This window comes from Anoplophora glabripennis, unplaced genomic scaffold, assembly GCF_000390285.2.
Source record: "Anoplophora glabripennis isolate ALB-LARVAE unplaced genomic scaffold, Agla_2.0 scaffold98, whole genome shotgun sequence".
Classification (NCBI taxonomy): Eukaryota; Metazoa; Arthropoda; class Insecta; order Coleoptera; family Cerambycidae; genus Anoplophora; species Anoplophora glabripennis.
Window position 1 is genome coordinate 20,673 of NW_019416280.1, and position 16,110 is coordinate 36,782.

At 30.7% G+C, this 16,110-nt stretch overlaps 1 protein-coding gene across 1 annotated transcript; it reads right to left on the reverse strand.

Moving 5' to 3' along the window:
• Positions 1-1,430: 1,430 nt before the first annotated feature.
• On the reverse strand, positions 1,431-15,716 carry LOC108904956 (glutamate--cysteine ligase). Its single transcript, XM_018707684.2, has 8 exons — positions 14,916-15,716; positions 11,676-11,848; positions 10,024-10,220; positions 9,602-9,970; positions 9,312-9,509; positions 6,097-6,291; positions 5,816-5,997; positions 1,431-1,774 (listed from the first exon to the last, which is right to left on the reverse strand). The coding sequence occupies exons 1-8, from the start codon at positions 15,359-15,361 to the stop codon at positions 1,618-1,620; spliced, it is 1,917 nt and encodes a 638-aa protein (XP_018563200.1). The 5' UTR covers positions 15,362-15,716; the 3' UTR covers positions 1,431-1,617.
• Between the last annotated feature and the right edge of the window lie 394 nt (positions 15,717-16,110).

Here is a 16,110-nt window from a genome sequence, read left to right on the forward strand (position 1 = left end):
CTCAAGGGACTAAGTTTTACAAAAAAAATGTTTGCATGGTACTGAATCAGATATATTTCTATACCTATAATGTGTAACAGCAAATTGAATTTTTAAAAAATTGTTCATTATTTACTTTCATCCCTGGTGGTGATTTTGTTGAAAAAGTTCTGGTCAACTTCCAAGTTGTCCAACAAGTCACGACAAGCAGTGACACAAGCCGCCTTTTGATCAGATGTCAACAAGCATTGGATGAATTTTGATGCGATTCGTCTCATTTGTATATCTTCGGCTAAAATCTGTTGCAATGAGCTTCACGAAAGGCCAGATAATTGAGCAAGTACATCAATAATATGCCTTCCATCTTTGTACATGAGTGCACAAATTTTTCCTATGTTTCTATCAGTTCTGGACGTGGACGGCCGACCCGGGCGTTGAGTGTCTGATCAACATGTCACCACGTATGAATTGGGAATACCACTCGTACACTCCTTTGGAGACATATTCTTTACAAGCAGAACACAAAATTTCAATGTCAAATATTAACTGTATTAAAATATCAAAGAGGTCAAAATAGCCATTGCACGAAAACTGACTCAGGAGCTCGCTACAACCGTTTCAAGTAACACCACTTGGCAGATTGACTCAGGAGTTACGTAACACAACATCTAGTGGGTGAACTACAGCAGCACGCGCAGTGAATTTCGTCCGGTTATTTTTGGGGCCCTCCTCGAATATAACCACAAAAAACTGTGTGCCAGTTGCAAGCATGTACCCAAGCAGTTCGCCAAACAGTTCTTTTTTTGAATCTTCATCAGAGACACTCAGTCCTGTAAAGCAGTGTTTTTCAACGTGTGGATCGCGAAGTCTCTTTAAGGGGGTCGCAGTTTGTTTTAGAGGCTTTTAAAGTAAAAAAAAAACATTCTAGTTCAAAATGTTATATTTATTAAGAAACGGTTAATTAAAGAGATCACTCATTCACTCGACTTTCATGCTTGCTGTACTTGCGAGGCGGTATCACATCGGCTACTTGCACGCACGTGCGTTATCTCTATTGTTGTATTGCTTTTCCGTGGAGGCGGTTGGCGACCCAGTCGATGTAAAACATCTGTTTTAGGTACTTAAGTACATATTTAGACGATACCTAATTATTATGAAACTAAGTAAAAATTATGTACGGATTCGATATTTATAACATAAAAAAATACAAGTTAGAAAAAGCAGAGGGTAGGGGTTGCGAAATATTTTTCCATATTAAGGAGACAGCGACATGAAAAATGTTGAAAAACACTGTTGTAAAGTACTAAAAATTTTGTGGCTAATATCTTGACTCTTTTTTTTATAAGATCCTGTATATTCAGGGTAAAATTTTTTTGTAGAAAAAAAAAATAAAATGACAGTTGTACTACAATTTTATTATATAAAAAACATTCAAAAACAAATATGTACCACACAGTTTTTTACAAAAACTGCTAAGCATTTGTATATGTGTATGTAAAATGTAAACAATTAAATGCTTTCTCAATGAATACTGAAATAATCTATTCTATTAAAATCTATAAAATTAAAAAAACTCTAAAAGACAATTTCAAACCTCCAGTAACTCTTAAAATTATTTAAAAAATCAAAACATCACTATCAACAATCTTTAAACAAAGCATTAGGTATATTTTCCTTTGTCTTGGACATTGTGCTGTATCCTAGCAGTTCCGGACAAGATTTGTTGCCTTGTTGAATGTCTTTGATTGTCTTCAGAAGATCATAGTTTATTCGCTCTGTGACTTTTGAATCCTGCCTAAAAACAAATTATATCAGTCGCCCCCGTAAAAAAATTAAGGGGGAATATCCCAGTAGAAAAAATGTTTTCTCGTTCATCTTAAAAGTTTCTAGTCTTAAGAATATTGTTGTGTAAATTTCATATTGAAATTCCAATACTGGTGGAAGTTATGGGCAATTACCGTCGCAGTCTAAACTCACAATGCGGCCCGTGAAGGAAGGATTGCTGAACATGCTGCCGGTGCTGCGGAGGGCCTACTATATTTTCCAGGAATCGCAGATTAACGGTAAAGTAAATTAAAAGTTTTCTCAAGATAATATACAGGGTGTAACCTTGAGTGTGGATCATATTTATACAGAGGTTTCCTTTGACCTTTTGAAAAATTGTTTATTTTGTCAAATTCCGTCGTAAAATCTAATTTCATTTTTTAGGAATTTTCTAACCCCGCTACTGGACAAGTTAGTATAACCTCAAATAATGCCACACCACATCACTCGCTGCGAAAACGAGAGGATGTTCGCCACACAAACCAAGTAACTTGGCAAAAAACTCAGGCAATAATTAATAATGATAAATGAAATACATAAAAAAATAGTCACATGAATTTTATAACATTTCTCTCAATTTTTTCCCATCCAATATTGTATTGGCATTCAATGCGTGCATTATCTCTTAAATGTGTAGCCTGCCACTTATTATTATCTGGATTTCAGGATACGGAGTTCGTTTGAAATTTAATAATGGATTGATTTCTGTTAAAATATAACCTCAAATTCACAGTTAGATGTACTGTCTACAAATGCGGAACAACAACTGACCCCTTCGCTTCGTCACTGTTGACCTACACCATCTCCCGCCGCATGCACTGTGGGTTGCTAACAATTCATATATTTGTAATATATGAACAGTGGCGGCATACACAAGAATAAAAGTGCATTTTAAAAAACTAATTATAACTCGATTATTTGATTAAAAAAAAAAGAATCTCAGATTCGTATTCAGGGGAACATGTACCCTTCAAAAACTGACCCACACTTAAACACACCCTGTATGTTATGTAAATTTTTACATGAATTTTTACAAAAATCAAAGTTTAGAATATGAAGAATGTGCAAATCTTATCTTGATATTCTAAGAACTGTAAAAGTTATGGGCCATTTACTGAAAAGCTGACGAGCGACCAAATTCCCAAGCCCGTCAGTTCTTTGCCAAACTTCAAACACGATTATCTTGAAACATACTATTCAGACGGTTTCCAAAATATTCTGAAAACGACTGATTACTTCCAAAATCAGACACAATATTTTCAAATAGGTTATCTAGTTTGGGACGTAGGATTTTTTTTCACTTGATTATTTTTTTTTTTAACCAAGCCAGAAAATTCAGAAATTTAGGTTGAAAATTGAAGTCCAATCGGCTGCAAAATCCTACGATGCGAATACATTACATTTTGAGAATTTTTTTGAAATAGAGCTGTTCACTATAAAAACAAGCCATATACATATTGTTGTCGAGTCAAAGATTTTATATAAAAGAACCTGCCTGTATAGTCAAATTTTAAATATATGACAAATTAGTGGTAGAAATCATTTATGAATTTTTGCGTTACTTAAAAACTAGTCTGACGTCATAAGGGGCAATTGAACAAGCTAGTAGCGATCATATTGCATAATTTTGAAGAAGAAAATATGTCAAAATTGTTCATCAAACCCTGATGCCCTGTTTCCTGTTTTTTAAACATAAGTGACAGTAGTGACACTAGTGACAGCAGTCTATCAATTAAGAGTATTTGTGATAGTTATTATTAATTTCCCGATTGTAATGGATTCAACAAAATTTAAGTGGTGTTTTGTTCCACATTCCATATTCCACATAGCCAATTGCGTTATCTCCATAAGACTCCCGAACTGCACTATAAATTTCCATAAATAAATAGGTATTTTATATAAATAAACACAATAAAATCATTAAAATATGTTGATCCTCATCTGACTGCTTTTATACCTCTGATTTCACCAATATTAAAACGCTCGTCTCTTTTTAAAAAATCAATTCATGATCATAAAAATATCAATTTTCGGTAAAATTAGCTTTCACAAATCAGGATTCACACATTCTGCTTTAATTATAAGGGAAGATATTAAATGATTATTACTAAATAATAGTTTTACTTAACTAATTACTTAACTTAATTCCTTTACTTAATAAAGGAATTTGAAGATTAAGGAAAATAACTCATAGACTTGAAAATATTTTATACGACAGTGTCACTGACAGACTAACACTACTGTCAGTGTTGACAGAGCGTCTTTTTCCAATGTTTTTCCTTTACGCAATCATTTACACATAATTTCACTACAAGGTGCCCCTTATGACGTCACAGGCGTTTTGAAATGTTATAAAAAAATCAGTTTTAAATAATTATTTTAAAACTGTTCTGACGCATATCTCAATCTCTAATTATATATACATACTAGTTAGTACGTGTAGAATTATATTATCTACTATTTGAAATTTGGTCAACAACCCTATTACAGTAAAGCTCGGTTACAATGTACACGCTTATTACCTACTTATGGTTATAACGTACAGAACAAACAAGTCCCGGCATTATTATAGATATTCAATGGTTAATTATTTTGTTAAAAGGTACTTCTGATATAAAGTACCAAAATACCTGGTCCCAGTGTCTAAAAATTTCATTACAATGTACTCTTTATACACATGTTGATACAAAGCAGTTGTCTAAAGTTATTTTAACTTTTAACCATTCTTTATTCAGTTTTCTTGTTGACATCGTACAGTACGTATCTAAGCGCAATCGAAATTTTGAATACTGCTAAGTATGGATGATTTAACCCAAGCTGGTCCTAGTAAAATGGCTCGGAAGGTTTTAACAATAGATGAAAAAATTTCTATAATTCAGGAAATAGAAAGAGGTGTTAAACAAGTTGACATCTGCAAATCTAGATATATGAAAAAAACAACAGTGTCCACGATATTGAAAAACAAACATAAAATACAGTATAGACGCGCTTGAATCCGAACTAATTAAAACACGGGCTTAAAGAGATAAGTTCGAATTACCGATATTTTCGGGTTACTGGATAGTAAAAATGTACATATTATTATGTAAATATGTTTATGTGCATACATGTAATATGAATTAAATTTTATGTGTTACTGAGAAGACAAAAAATAACAATAAAACCAAACATTATCGTAAAATATGTCGTATAAATATCAACATGTTTGCATGGCAATAATATTTTAACTAAAAAGATATAATTGAGAAAGGTTCCGACTCATAAAAGTGTTTCCCCGAGACTGCCGGGGAATTACGTTTTTAGCGGTTACTTTTTATTATGTAGTCTGACTTTATAATACGAACTATATACGTTAAACCGAATTTTGTTCGAATTAAAGAGTTTGATGAAGTAATTAGAGGAATAAAAAAATTTAAACGATTTTTAGAAAGTAAAATTAATACTGAAGATCGGATTTTAAGTGCATCGCTGGAAATAAAAATGTATTTAGAGCAACAGATCCTTATAAATCGCAAAAAATTAACTCATATAACAGACTTTTTGGAAAGTAGTTTTAGATATATAAAGTGTTTTTAGTTTTGCTTTTAAGTTTTAAGAAAAAAATCCTTATATACTGTTATTCTATTGCTGCTTTTGTTAAATATATGTACGTTTATATTTTTGTTAAGAATTAATAAAATTCTTAATAATTTTTTTAAAACGTACTTCTGATATAACATCCTGCTGGTACGTTATAACGGAGCTTTACTGTATTTCAGATCAACTGAGTGTTGTAATCTGGCGAACTGCAGATCGTGCGAGCAAGGGACATTTTTACACCGATCACAACAGCAGCACTCCGTCGAAATATATTTATAAAAAAATTTGTCAGCGTACCTCAACATGTATAATTTTGAATAAAACAAACCTATTCACTTATTTTTTTCGCTGTCTACTCAGATGTTCCCCCTTAATGAAAGTTTTAGTCTTACAAGAAGAGAAACAATTAGCATGTAAAATTTCTAACACTTACTTATATTCTGGATGTTTTGTGACAAAGTTTCTTATCCAAGATGCAGTGGTAAGAATTTCTCCCGATGCCCGGCGTTGTATAAATTTAAGATACTGTTGTATGGTACAGTGTGTATCTGCATCAACATCCATGCCGCTTAAGTAACTGTTTATAAGTGGAATAAGTCCAGGAAATTCACCTTCCTGTGAAAGATGTGTCAATGGAGACATTTTTTACAGAGTTTAAATCAATATAAGCTTTAAGGTAAGGTTTGGTAAGGTTTTTGTTATAGTAATATATACCTTTCCATTGATGATTTCATTTATGGTCATAAGTCCAAACATATCACAGTCTTTGGGTTCACAATTCATTGTTCCCTTTTTGCAACATTCATTGGCCTCAGGAGGGCTAATGTGAGTTGTAATATCCTTTCTAAACCAGAATTTTTCTTCCCTTGCAGCATTTCTTTTTTGAGCCTTTTGCATGTTTTCATCAACCTAAAACAATGTATGTTACCATTAAGGGGTTACACCATTGTAGAATTTTCAAAAAATCTTTTTTTTTTTTTGCTTAAAAGGTAGTTTGAACCTTCTAGATCTAGAATATGAGGCAAAAGGTTTTATACATGAAAATTTTTTTTTTTATTTTGCGCTTTTCCTGAAATGTGTCAGGCGTTTCTCTAACGCTACCTGCGCTATGAATATACTCACTCGGAAGGTACCATGTACCTTCTCACCTATTGATTTATAACTTCTCTAAAACATTCATAGATGTCGTTAGGGAGTATGCGTCTACAATTTAAGCAAAATTTTCAAACCATAAATAACTCATTTTAAAACTTTAAACCCATTTTTCTCGAAACACGCTTTTCAAAACGGCACGCACCATAACTCCAACAATTTTCAATATTTTCTTTTGAAATTTTAACCACATATTTAAAACAACATTTTGAAGAGAAACATGTACGGATTTTTCGATAAGTTAATTCAAACAATTGTTATAAACAAATAATAATTTTTTGATATTCAATTTTGTATAGGGTGTTACCTGCATTATATTTGAACAGAACACTTTTTCAGGATTGCAATGATATAAGACTTAATGGGTCTCCCACTAATGATAAGGAAGATAGGGGTCATTAAAATATGCCATAAATATATCACTTTGTAAAGACTATATCTTTGTTACCTTATATTATAAACGATTAAAGTTATTTATTACAGCTCAGATAACATGAGGCGGTGAAATTACAAATAGAGATACATATTAATTAATTTTTAGTTTAAAATCCCTGACTTCCAGGGTCCAAAATAAAATTTCCCGACTTTTTAGGTTTTCCAGAGTGGGTAGACACCCTGTACAAAACAAATTGAGATGTATGGAAATGTGGTATATTTAGTAAAGTAAGGATTGGTTTGGAGATTGAAAATAAAACAGAAAATTAATGTAATAAATTGGCGCACGAACGTGAGGCTCTTCGAATTTAGAAGAAGCATTTGAGATTTAGAAGAAAATATTGAAAATATAAAAGGAAAATCTGCTGAAAATGGATCTGAGAAGTGGAACGAGCACAAGAAGGGAAGATGAAGAAATTGGTTATGAAGAAGAAGAAGACAGGACCATAGAAGTCGAAAGTAGCATATCTCCTTGAAATGTTTAAGGAAATGGAGAAAAAGAACAGGAAAGAAAGTATCAAGAAAATAAGAGAATGGAAAAGGAAGAGCAGGAAAAAGTGAGATAACTGGAAAAAGAGGAGCAGGAAAAGATGCGAAAATTGGATAAGGAAGAGTTGAAACAAGTAATTGCGGAGAACATAGAAAACATAAAAACAGCATTGGAAAGAAAATTAGAAGAAATTAAACAGGAATTAAACAAGGAGCAAGAAAAAGGTGAAATAGAAGAGAGAATAAATACAATTGAGCAGAAAACTACTGAGTTAGAAGAAAACCATAAGACTAGGGAAAACCAATACAATAATAGAATAGTACAAATATGGGAAAATTTTGAGAAGATGGAACAAACGTCACAAAAGAAAAATGAGGAAATCGGACAAGAAATTAATTGTTTGGAAAAGAAAATTGAAGGAAGGAAATAATTAATCAAAAAGTTGAGATAAAACGAAGAAAAGATAATTTATATATTACAAAGTCCATAAATAACTAAAGAAGACAAAGAGCGAGAATAAGAAATAAACAGGAATAGAAAACTCATTGACAAGTACATACTAATATATAAATATTTCCCAAATGGTAGGATATCCTTTTGGAGGACCCAATACAAGATAACACACCGTATACCAGACGTAACAGAGGAGCAGACAGAAATTAGATTTATTCTTGTAGAAGAGCAGTAGAATCAGTTAGGTACAAGAATTGCAGTTGGAAATATGAAAACGAGGCAGGATCATCAAAGTTAAACGAAAAGGAGCAGATCTGTGTCAAAAACTGGAAACTAGTTGTGAGAGATTTAGTATATAGTTGTAAATAGAAATAAGTAATTTAGTTAATTTTACTGGCGTAGGTTACGTAGGGAAAAATATAAATCCATCTAAATTGTGTCCAAGAAAATGTCAATTTAACTTAATATAATTTTTCTTTGAAAATCAGGATTTCATTAATTTATTTAGAGTTTGACAAAATTAAAATTTTATTGGAATCATTAAAAAAAAACAAAAGGTCAGTGTTTGTACGCGGGAGCGCAAATGGCTCCATCTGTCGTGTTGACTCTCAACTGTGCCATTCAGATGGCTACAGTAGGAAGCGACCTGCTATATCGCAGGTACTTGTTGCACGACTGCCAAATTATAATCGCAACACCTAGTGCATTAGCTAGGGTTGTTTGTCAGTTTAACCCATCAGGCACAGACCGGTTTCGGACTTATTAGTCCTCATCAGTGAGACAAAAGAAAAAAGGTCAGTGTTTGTTTCTTCTAAAGAACCACCCCTGGAGGGAGAGAGCTTGTGCTACAGCAAACAGGAAAAATATTAATTTAAAATTTATTTTTTTGAAGGATTTGATTTTCAATTTCAAAATCAGTAAATTTTTGTATTACTCAGATTTTAATTTGAGACTAATTTTTGTTTTGAAAAAAATAAATAAATAAATTTTTACTTGAGACTGGCGTCTACATTTTAAGTAATTGGAGGTAAGTAGATTTTCCTGTCGACTATCTGAGGTATCTGAAGGTACATAAACATAAAGTATATACATAAATAAAGTATATAACATAAATTACATAACAATATGTACACATTTAAGATTCACCCTATATAGAATTTAAGTGATTTCATTTATGGAAATGATTCTACTGTAGTGAAAGTAAATTACTCTTATCTTTGCAATTAGCACTTTAGCAATATATTTCTACCACTTGATGAAGCCACATTTATTATTTTATCTGATTAGTTAGTACTCAATTTGGAACAATGTTTTACGTTATGTAATTACATGTGCCAAACTCATAATAAATATTAAGATTAAATACGGATGTCCTTAAAAACTAAGGTCTACAATTTACCTCGCTAATTGGTATTAAGAAATTCAGCTGATAAGATAAAATCACCCGAGTCAGCAGTACTACGAAACAAACTATTGCAGCATTTTCAAAATCCGTCAGTTGTACTTCACAAGGCCTGAATTCAACTCTCCATCCGATCGTTGAATTCGGTGGTGGAGGCTTAAACCTCATTGTCTGCCAATTCGTCGACTGAATGTTCTGAAATATAATAAATATATAACATAACATTTTTTAAATCTCATATTTGTATTCTTTATGTATAGAAATGTGTATGTGAAAAAAATTCTTACCTCAAAATGATCTGAGTCCTCCTCATCGTTTTGATTAACTTTTTCAGAGAACAACGATACTGTGTCTCTAATAAATAAATGTGCAATGTGCTGAGCCAACAAATGATCGATGCCATTTTCTCTCAATTTTTTATAATCTTCTTCGTTATATAGCAAAGGTATATTATTGTATTTCTCGCCTTGTTCTGATAAATACGAATCAATTGAGTCGTATCGGGATTTTTTTATAACAAATTTGTTCTCCTTTAATGGCTTAAGCCCTCTTTCCTCTTCTGTTCTACAATCAACCGAACTGGAAATTATATTCCACCTGCAATCCACGTCTGTAACAAAACCTCTATGGAGGGGCGATGCCGCCGAAAACGCTAGCTGCAAAATATTTATTAGCAAATTGGCCTTTGTTATGTGAAGCTATAATTTACCATAATAGGGCACAACGGTGTCAGTTGATCATAAAGTGTTCTTGCCTCGCTGATATTACAAGCCTGAAATGTTAGCTGTAGGCAGCAGCATCCCATACCAAAACCCATTGCATCCATATAAACATGATCGGGGAGAGCAGCTTTGCTGTACTTGTAAGAGTCATCGACTGGTATTTTCGTATTTTTATCTTTGTAGACTGAAAAATAGAGAACATTGGTTTCCCTATAAAATTCTTACAATAATCCCAACACAATATTTTAAACTAATGATATCGTCGGAAACAACTACCATGCCACCATCCAACATTACAGTGAATTACAATCCTAATATTTAGTAAACATAAACATTTGTCAGCAGAATCACTGGGTGCAAACCTGTTTAGAACTTATTAGTTCTCATATTGGACCTACTATTAGACATTGAATAGCATAACATAAGATATGACATATACTTTATAGGTTGTATCTCACCCACACATGAATATATCTTTGCACATCACATGTATTGCAACAAGTTTATATAATAGATATAAAATAACTATTATTATTAAATATATTTTTCTCACATCAATGATGAACATAGAACATATTTTCTAATTTATTTTCCAAAGTTTAATCTGCTGCTACAAGGTCAAAATGTGCAGAAATTTGGTACAAATTCTTAACAATAATAACAACATTTTAGTTTTATCTTATCAAAACGTTAGAATATCAAATTTGTATAAATCTTATTTAAATTATTCATCTGTAAATATTATATTTTCGGTACTTACTTCTAAAGAATTAAAAAAAATTAAGATAACTAGAAGTAATCAAATTTTATAGTAGATAAAAATATGAATAAAGTAATAATTGTGAAACACTTATCACTGTTAAATTTAATTACACAGTATAAAAATTATGTAAAGATTATATCATTAAACTTTTTTACGTGCATGTAATTTTTCTAATAGGACCTATAAACAATATGACGGAACAGTGTTATTAATTGACCAGAATTTGGAATGCATCTTCTAAAAATAACTTACAATAATCTCAGTTAAAGATACGAGGCGCCAGTAACCAAGAAATTGGTGTTTTTATTTATAGCTTTATCATCATTGATTTTTGTCCTTATCAATACCCTGTTGGATGTATATGCACTTGTGTTCACTTTTCGAAATTGAAGAAAGTATAATTTGTCATTTATTAAGACTTCATTTTGAAACATAGTATACTCTATCTAAATAATAGATATAATTTTCTGTTAAAATATTTCAGAAGATCCTATACTCGGACGTAAAAATATAACTGGCTGTTGGATTTTCCCCAACCTTAAATTATTATATGAAAATCAGTAGGGAATGATCAAAATTTAAGTGGTCATCTCTGTGGTCATAGTTTGATACTGAAAAAATTAAAATTTAAATAGGTTTAACTAGAAAAAACTGCTTATTATGAAAAACATATTTCGTAACCCTCTAAGATTTCATTTCATTCCAATTTTTTTCAACATGAAAGTTCTCAATGAAGGCCTAGAAATTATTTATTAAAAAAAAGGTATAGGCCACATGTTTCATTATCAAAGTATACCTGCTGTAATTTTCACCCACTGCGTTAGATATATAATATATTGTGATATCAGATCTCAGAGAAATACTAAAGTAACTCACTAGGTATATTAATGGCCACTTTTTCTCCTCTTCTTTGACGGATATTTCTAGACAATGTTTTAAATCTCGGATGGCCCGGAAATATAGCTTCATCAGGGAAAAATAGTGACCTAGTAGCACCTTCATTAGGAGTTGGTTTTGTAGGAGGATCAGTAAAATTTTCAGAACCTAATCTAAAACAAGTTATATTAGAAAAAGGAATTTTCTCACAATTTCTTCTACTTCTTCAAAAACAATTTGGGTTGAGTTATTGCATAATCCATGACTATTAATTTTAAGTTAAATTGAAAGAATATGTAGATCTAAAGTGGATATGTGACTAATAACTTCAAGGAAAATGATTATCTGATAATAGAAATATACTGCAAATCATTGTTATAATCAGTATATTTAATTTATAATTTGCTTTAATTATATTACAGTTATAAAAGTTTATTTTTTGATCTAATATAATGTCTAATATAATGCCTATATTAATAAATGAATATACCTGTACTGTTATATAAAATTATATATAAATAAATAAATTTAATAAAAGTACATGAATGTTTTTATATTATGAACAATATCAACTAATACAAGTACTGCAATATCTAACCTAGCATAAATAATGATTACATAACATAAAATGAAATACTTTTAACTACATCACGACTTGCTGCTATTAATTAACATGAAATGAAAAACATGTCTTGAAATTAATACCAGAGGATCTATTTCTAAGAATAATTATTCAAATAGATGATTACTTAATTTTTCCAATTAGAACAAAGTTATCAGACTGTTTAGTATTGTGGGAATATATTTGCTGTTATTTTTTGACGTGTATAGTATCTGTTATATAAAAATGATTTGTTAAATTTGGATGTTTTTTCTTTATATTTATTTTGTACAGAATAGCTAACATGACTAAGCATAGTTTCAAGTTCAATATGAGCTGAAGTTAATCATATACCAAGGAAATATCTATCAAGGCCAAATCTATCAATATCCAATACAACACAGTGAAAAAGTTTTACATTGATTGCCCTTAGGAAAGTTATTTTCATTAATATTAAGTGGGTACTTATTATTTTCCTTATAAATGTAGGTATACTGGTAGCTAAATATTACAAAGTACCTAATTTTAATTAATGAACTGGATATTTCATAAAATTCAATGAATTAATAATAATAGATGAACTTTTTTGTTATATTGATAGGTACATACAAATTATGAACAACGATTGAGCACTAAGTATTGTATAATGAAAATTCTAAGAAATAAATTTCAACCAAGGCTACTTTTTCATACCGTTAAATATATTTAGAAAACTTGTTAGAAAATGATCAGTTTATGACATATTAAAAGATTGTACCTATTACAATAACACCATTATTTGCAACAATTTTGTGGTTTGTATGAATTGAAAAACAACTTGTGTAGAAATCAAACTTGAAAAGTGCGAAATCCAAAGCAGCCATAAAAATATTTTTCTGCAAAAATTGAAAGATCGACCTTTTTAAATATTTATTCAAACACAAAGTGAGGACCCGATAGGTAGGTATATTCATTTGTTTCTATATATTGCAGTTTAAAATGGCTTCAGGTTCTGTATATTAAAAGTTATGATGAAGAATCAGCACATACAATAATTTAGTACCTATATGTACATCAACTTATTTATCCATTTAATGCTTTATTTACAATTTTCTACGGAGTTTTAAGGTATATAAAAGAAAATAAGTGTAAATATAATCCACAGTCAAAATCGTTTCATTGCCAATGCAAGTAAATTGCATAACTCTTGAGATAATATTGTGTAAATTGTCCACAAATCAAACTAAATTATGCAGATTTTACATTTTATAGGTGTTAATGTCTGGAGTATGTTATACTATCTTAAATTAAAGGATTAAATGAATAGACGTGTTGGTACAGGTTTCTATTAAAATTTTGATAACGGCTTAAGAAAGGAAATGCTATTTAAAATGTCTGATTGATAAAGAGCTTTTGATAGACGAATACAGGAAAATTACAATTAGACACTTAAATCCTTTATAGATCTATTAAGATAAATTTTTATCTGTATAATCACATATTTGAAATTATATCACGAATCACTGCAAATTTGATAATCGTTTTTAATATCCTAAAATAATATAATGTAGGTTTATAGATGTACAAAAATTGTACTAACTTCTGAAATAGTTAATGTTTATGAAGTTAATGTCAGTTTTATAATTACTAAAAATTGAAATATTGAAAAATATGGCGATACATTCATCGACTTCATGGAAACAATGCCATGTATACATCTATTCTTGAGAATTTTTCGTTCATTTATGAATATCCTGAGCAAGACGCTAGCCATTAAAAAATAATTTCATATTACATGATTCAGAGTAGATGCCTTTGTACCATTAACTGCTATCTTTATAGGTGTGAATATTGCTGCCATTTGGTATTTTCAAATTTCAAACTCATTAGAATTATTTTTTTAGTGATAAGTGGTTGAATTTGAAAGTGATATTTGAATATTAAAATGATCAATTGTTCCCTATATTCCAATAATCCCTTTAATTATTTACAGTTATAAATAAATAACTATTTTTCTTTTGTAAATATGATTAAAGTAAACGTTTTATTTAGTTACTTTCAAAGTTTTCAAATAATGAATGTAATGTTTCTAAAATATGGTATGTAGGACATGCGAGTACATGCGACCATAAAGAAAAGGCAGTTATTATATTACAAAGTACAAAAATCGATAAGCAATGTGCAATAAGCATAACACAGATAAATATAATTTTGCAAGTTTGAAAATTATCGATAAATGAGCAAAAGTAACCTGTCACTTTCTTCAGTAAGTTACATATTCTTAAGGCATTGGTCATTTTGCCAAGACTTTTCATTTAAATATATACTTAACAATTTATAGTTACGATACATTATGTTAATAAGACTGACCAATATGATAAACTGATCAAATCATTTTAATGATACTTATATTAGGTAATATATTTCCTGACGTAGGTACCTAAATGAATATTGTATAATGTTAGGATCAAAGTAATGTTTTATTAAAGGTATTTAACGGTATTTACTTCTTAACTACCAACCAATATTGATTGTTCCATTAATCACAACAAACACAAGTTTAGGGGAAATAAGTCATAAGAAGTTTATTGATTTTATGTATTATGCAATAGTTTAAGAAAAAAAATATTTTGAAATTTGTGAGATCCATCATCACTAACCTTGGGAAACTGGTTAAACTCATAATAACTTCATCCGGTTTTAGTAACTGACTGGCTTCTTCTCTCCTATGCTTCATATTCGCTTCTACAATATTAAAATGTGCTAACAAACCTCCATAAGGCTTTCCTGGGGTCCCTTCGATCATATATGCTCCATACTCTGGTCTCCACAATGATTTCACTCCATTTGGATCGGCAAGCTCTCTCTCATTAAGTACAGATAAAATTTCCTGTGCTCTTAAACTTACTTTTGCTTCCTTTTTGTCGTCGAAGAATTTAACAATAATATACTCAACTTCATCACCCCATTTAAGTACATCCCCTTGTCTATCTCGAAGCCGTTTATATAAATTTATAAACTGTGAAATTCCATGTTCTCTAACATGTGAGGCCAATTTTTTTGTTTCCTCCCAAGAAAGGGGGCTACCTTCTGTTAAAAGACCCATTTTAAATCACTATTAAATATTTTTATATAGGTATCTCTAAATATTATGAAATTAAATTTCTACCGAGCTTCCTTCACTTTCTTAAAATAACACCTATCGGTTTGCAGCGCAAACACTTATCACCACATTGAACAATTAACTAAAAAACTAAAATCTGCGTTTTTATATGAAAAAAAGATAGTAACATTTGTTGCGCAAGTCGATAAGATATTGCACCATTCAGCAGTTCATTTTTTTGTTTGTCATGGAACAAGCACCCCTGCTTAAAATGTTCCCGAACAGGTAGTAAATTATGACTCCTCTGTAGTTTTAAACGAAAACATGATTTATTAAATACGCATGTTACATGTTTCTATTTTGACATTCATGTCCTTGATGGAAGGCATGGGAAGGAAGGGAGTGTAACGTCACATATTTAGGCATGTTTTGATAAACTATCAACAGTCCAGAATCATGCAATAGTTTCAACTTTACGTTACAATTATTGTATCAAAATTTCAACTAACAAGTGACGTCATTCACTATTAAATAAAACTATACATAAAACATCACGCTCACTACTTCCTGTAAACAATAAAATGTTTGATTAGGCAGGGTTAAGTTAGTTTTAATAATTTTGTTTTCTCTTTACTACCGAAGCGGGTCCATTATTCCCTTCTTTTCAGTTACCAACCGTTACCTCGGTGAAACCAGAAATGGTAATTCGGATAATATCGGAACACAACCTTTTTTACTGTACTTACTCAATG

What these genes read in the sequence shown, in the direction of transcription:
- LOC108904956 (XM_018707684.2), bottom strand. Translation starts at nt 15,361, where the DNA reads ATGGGTCTTTTAACAGAAGGTAGCCCCCTTTCTTGGGAGGAAACAAAA. An exon ending in TCTTAATACCAATTAGCGAG is followed by an intron (nt 6,292 to 9,311) that starts GTAAATTGTAGA and finishes ACATTGTTTTAG; the next exon opens with GTTGATGAAAACATGCAAAA. An exon ending in ATGAAATCATCAATGGAAAG is followed by an intron (nt 5,998 to 6,096) that starts GTATATATTACT and finishes CATCTTTCACAG; the next exon opens with GAAGGTGAATTTCCTGGACT.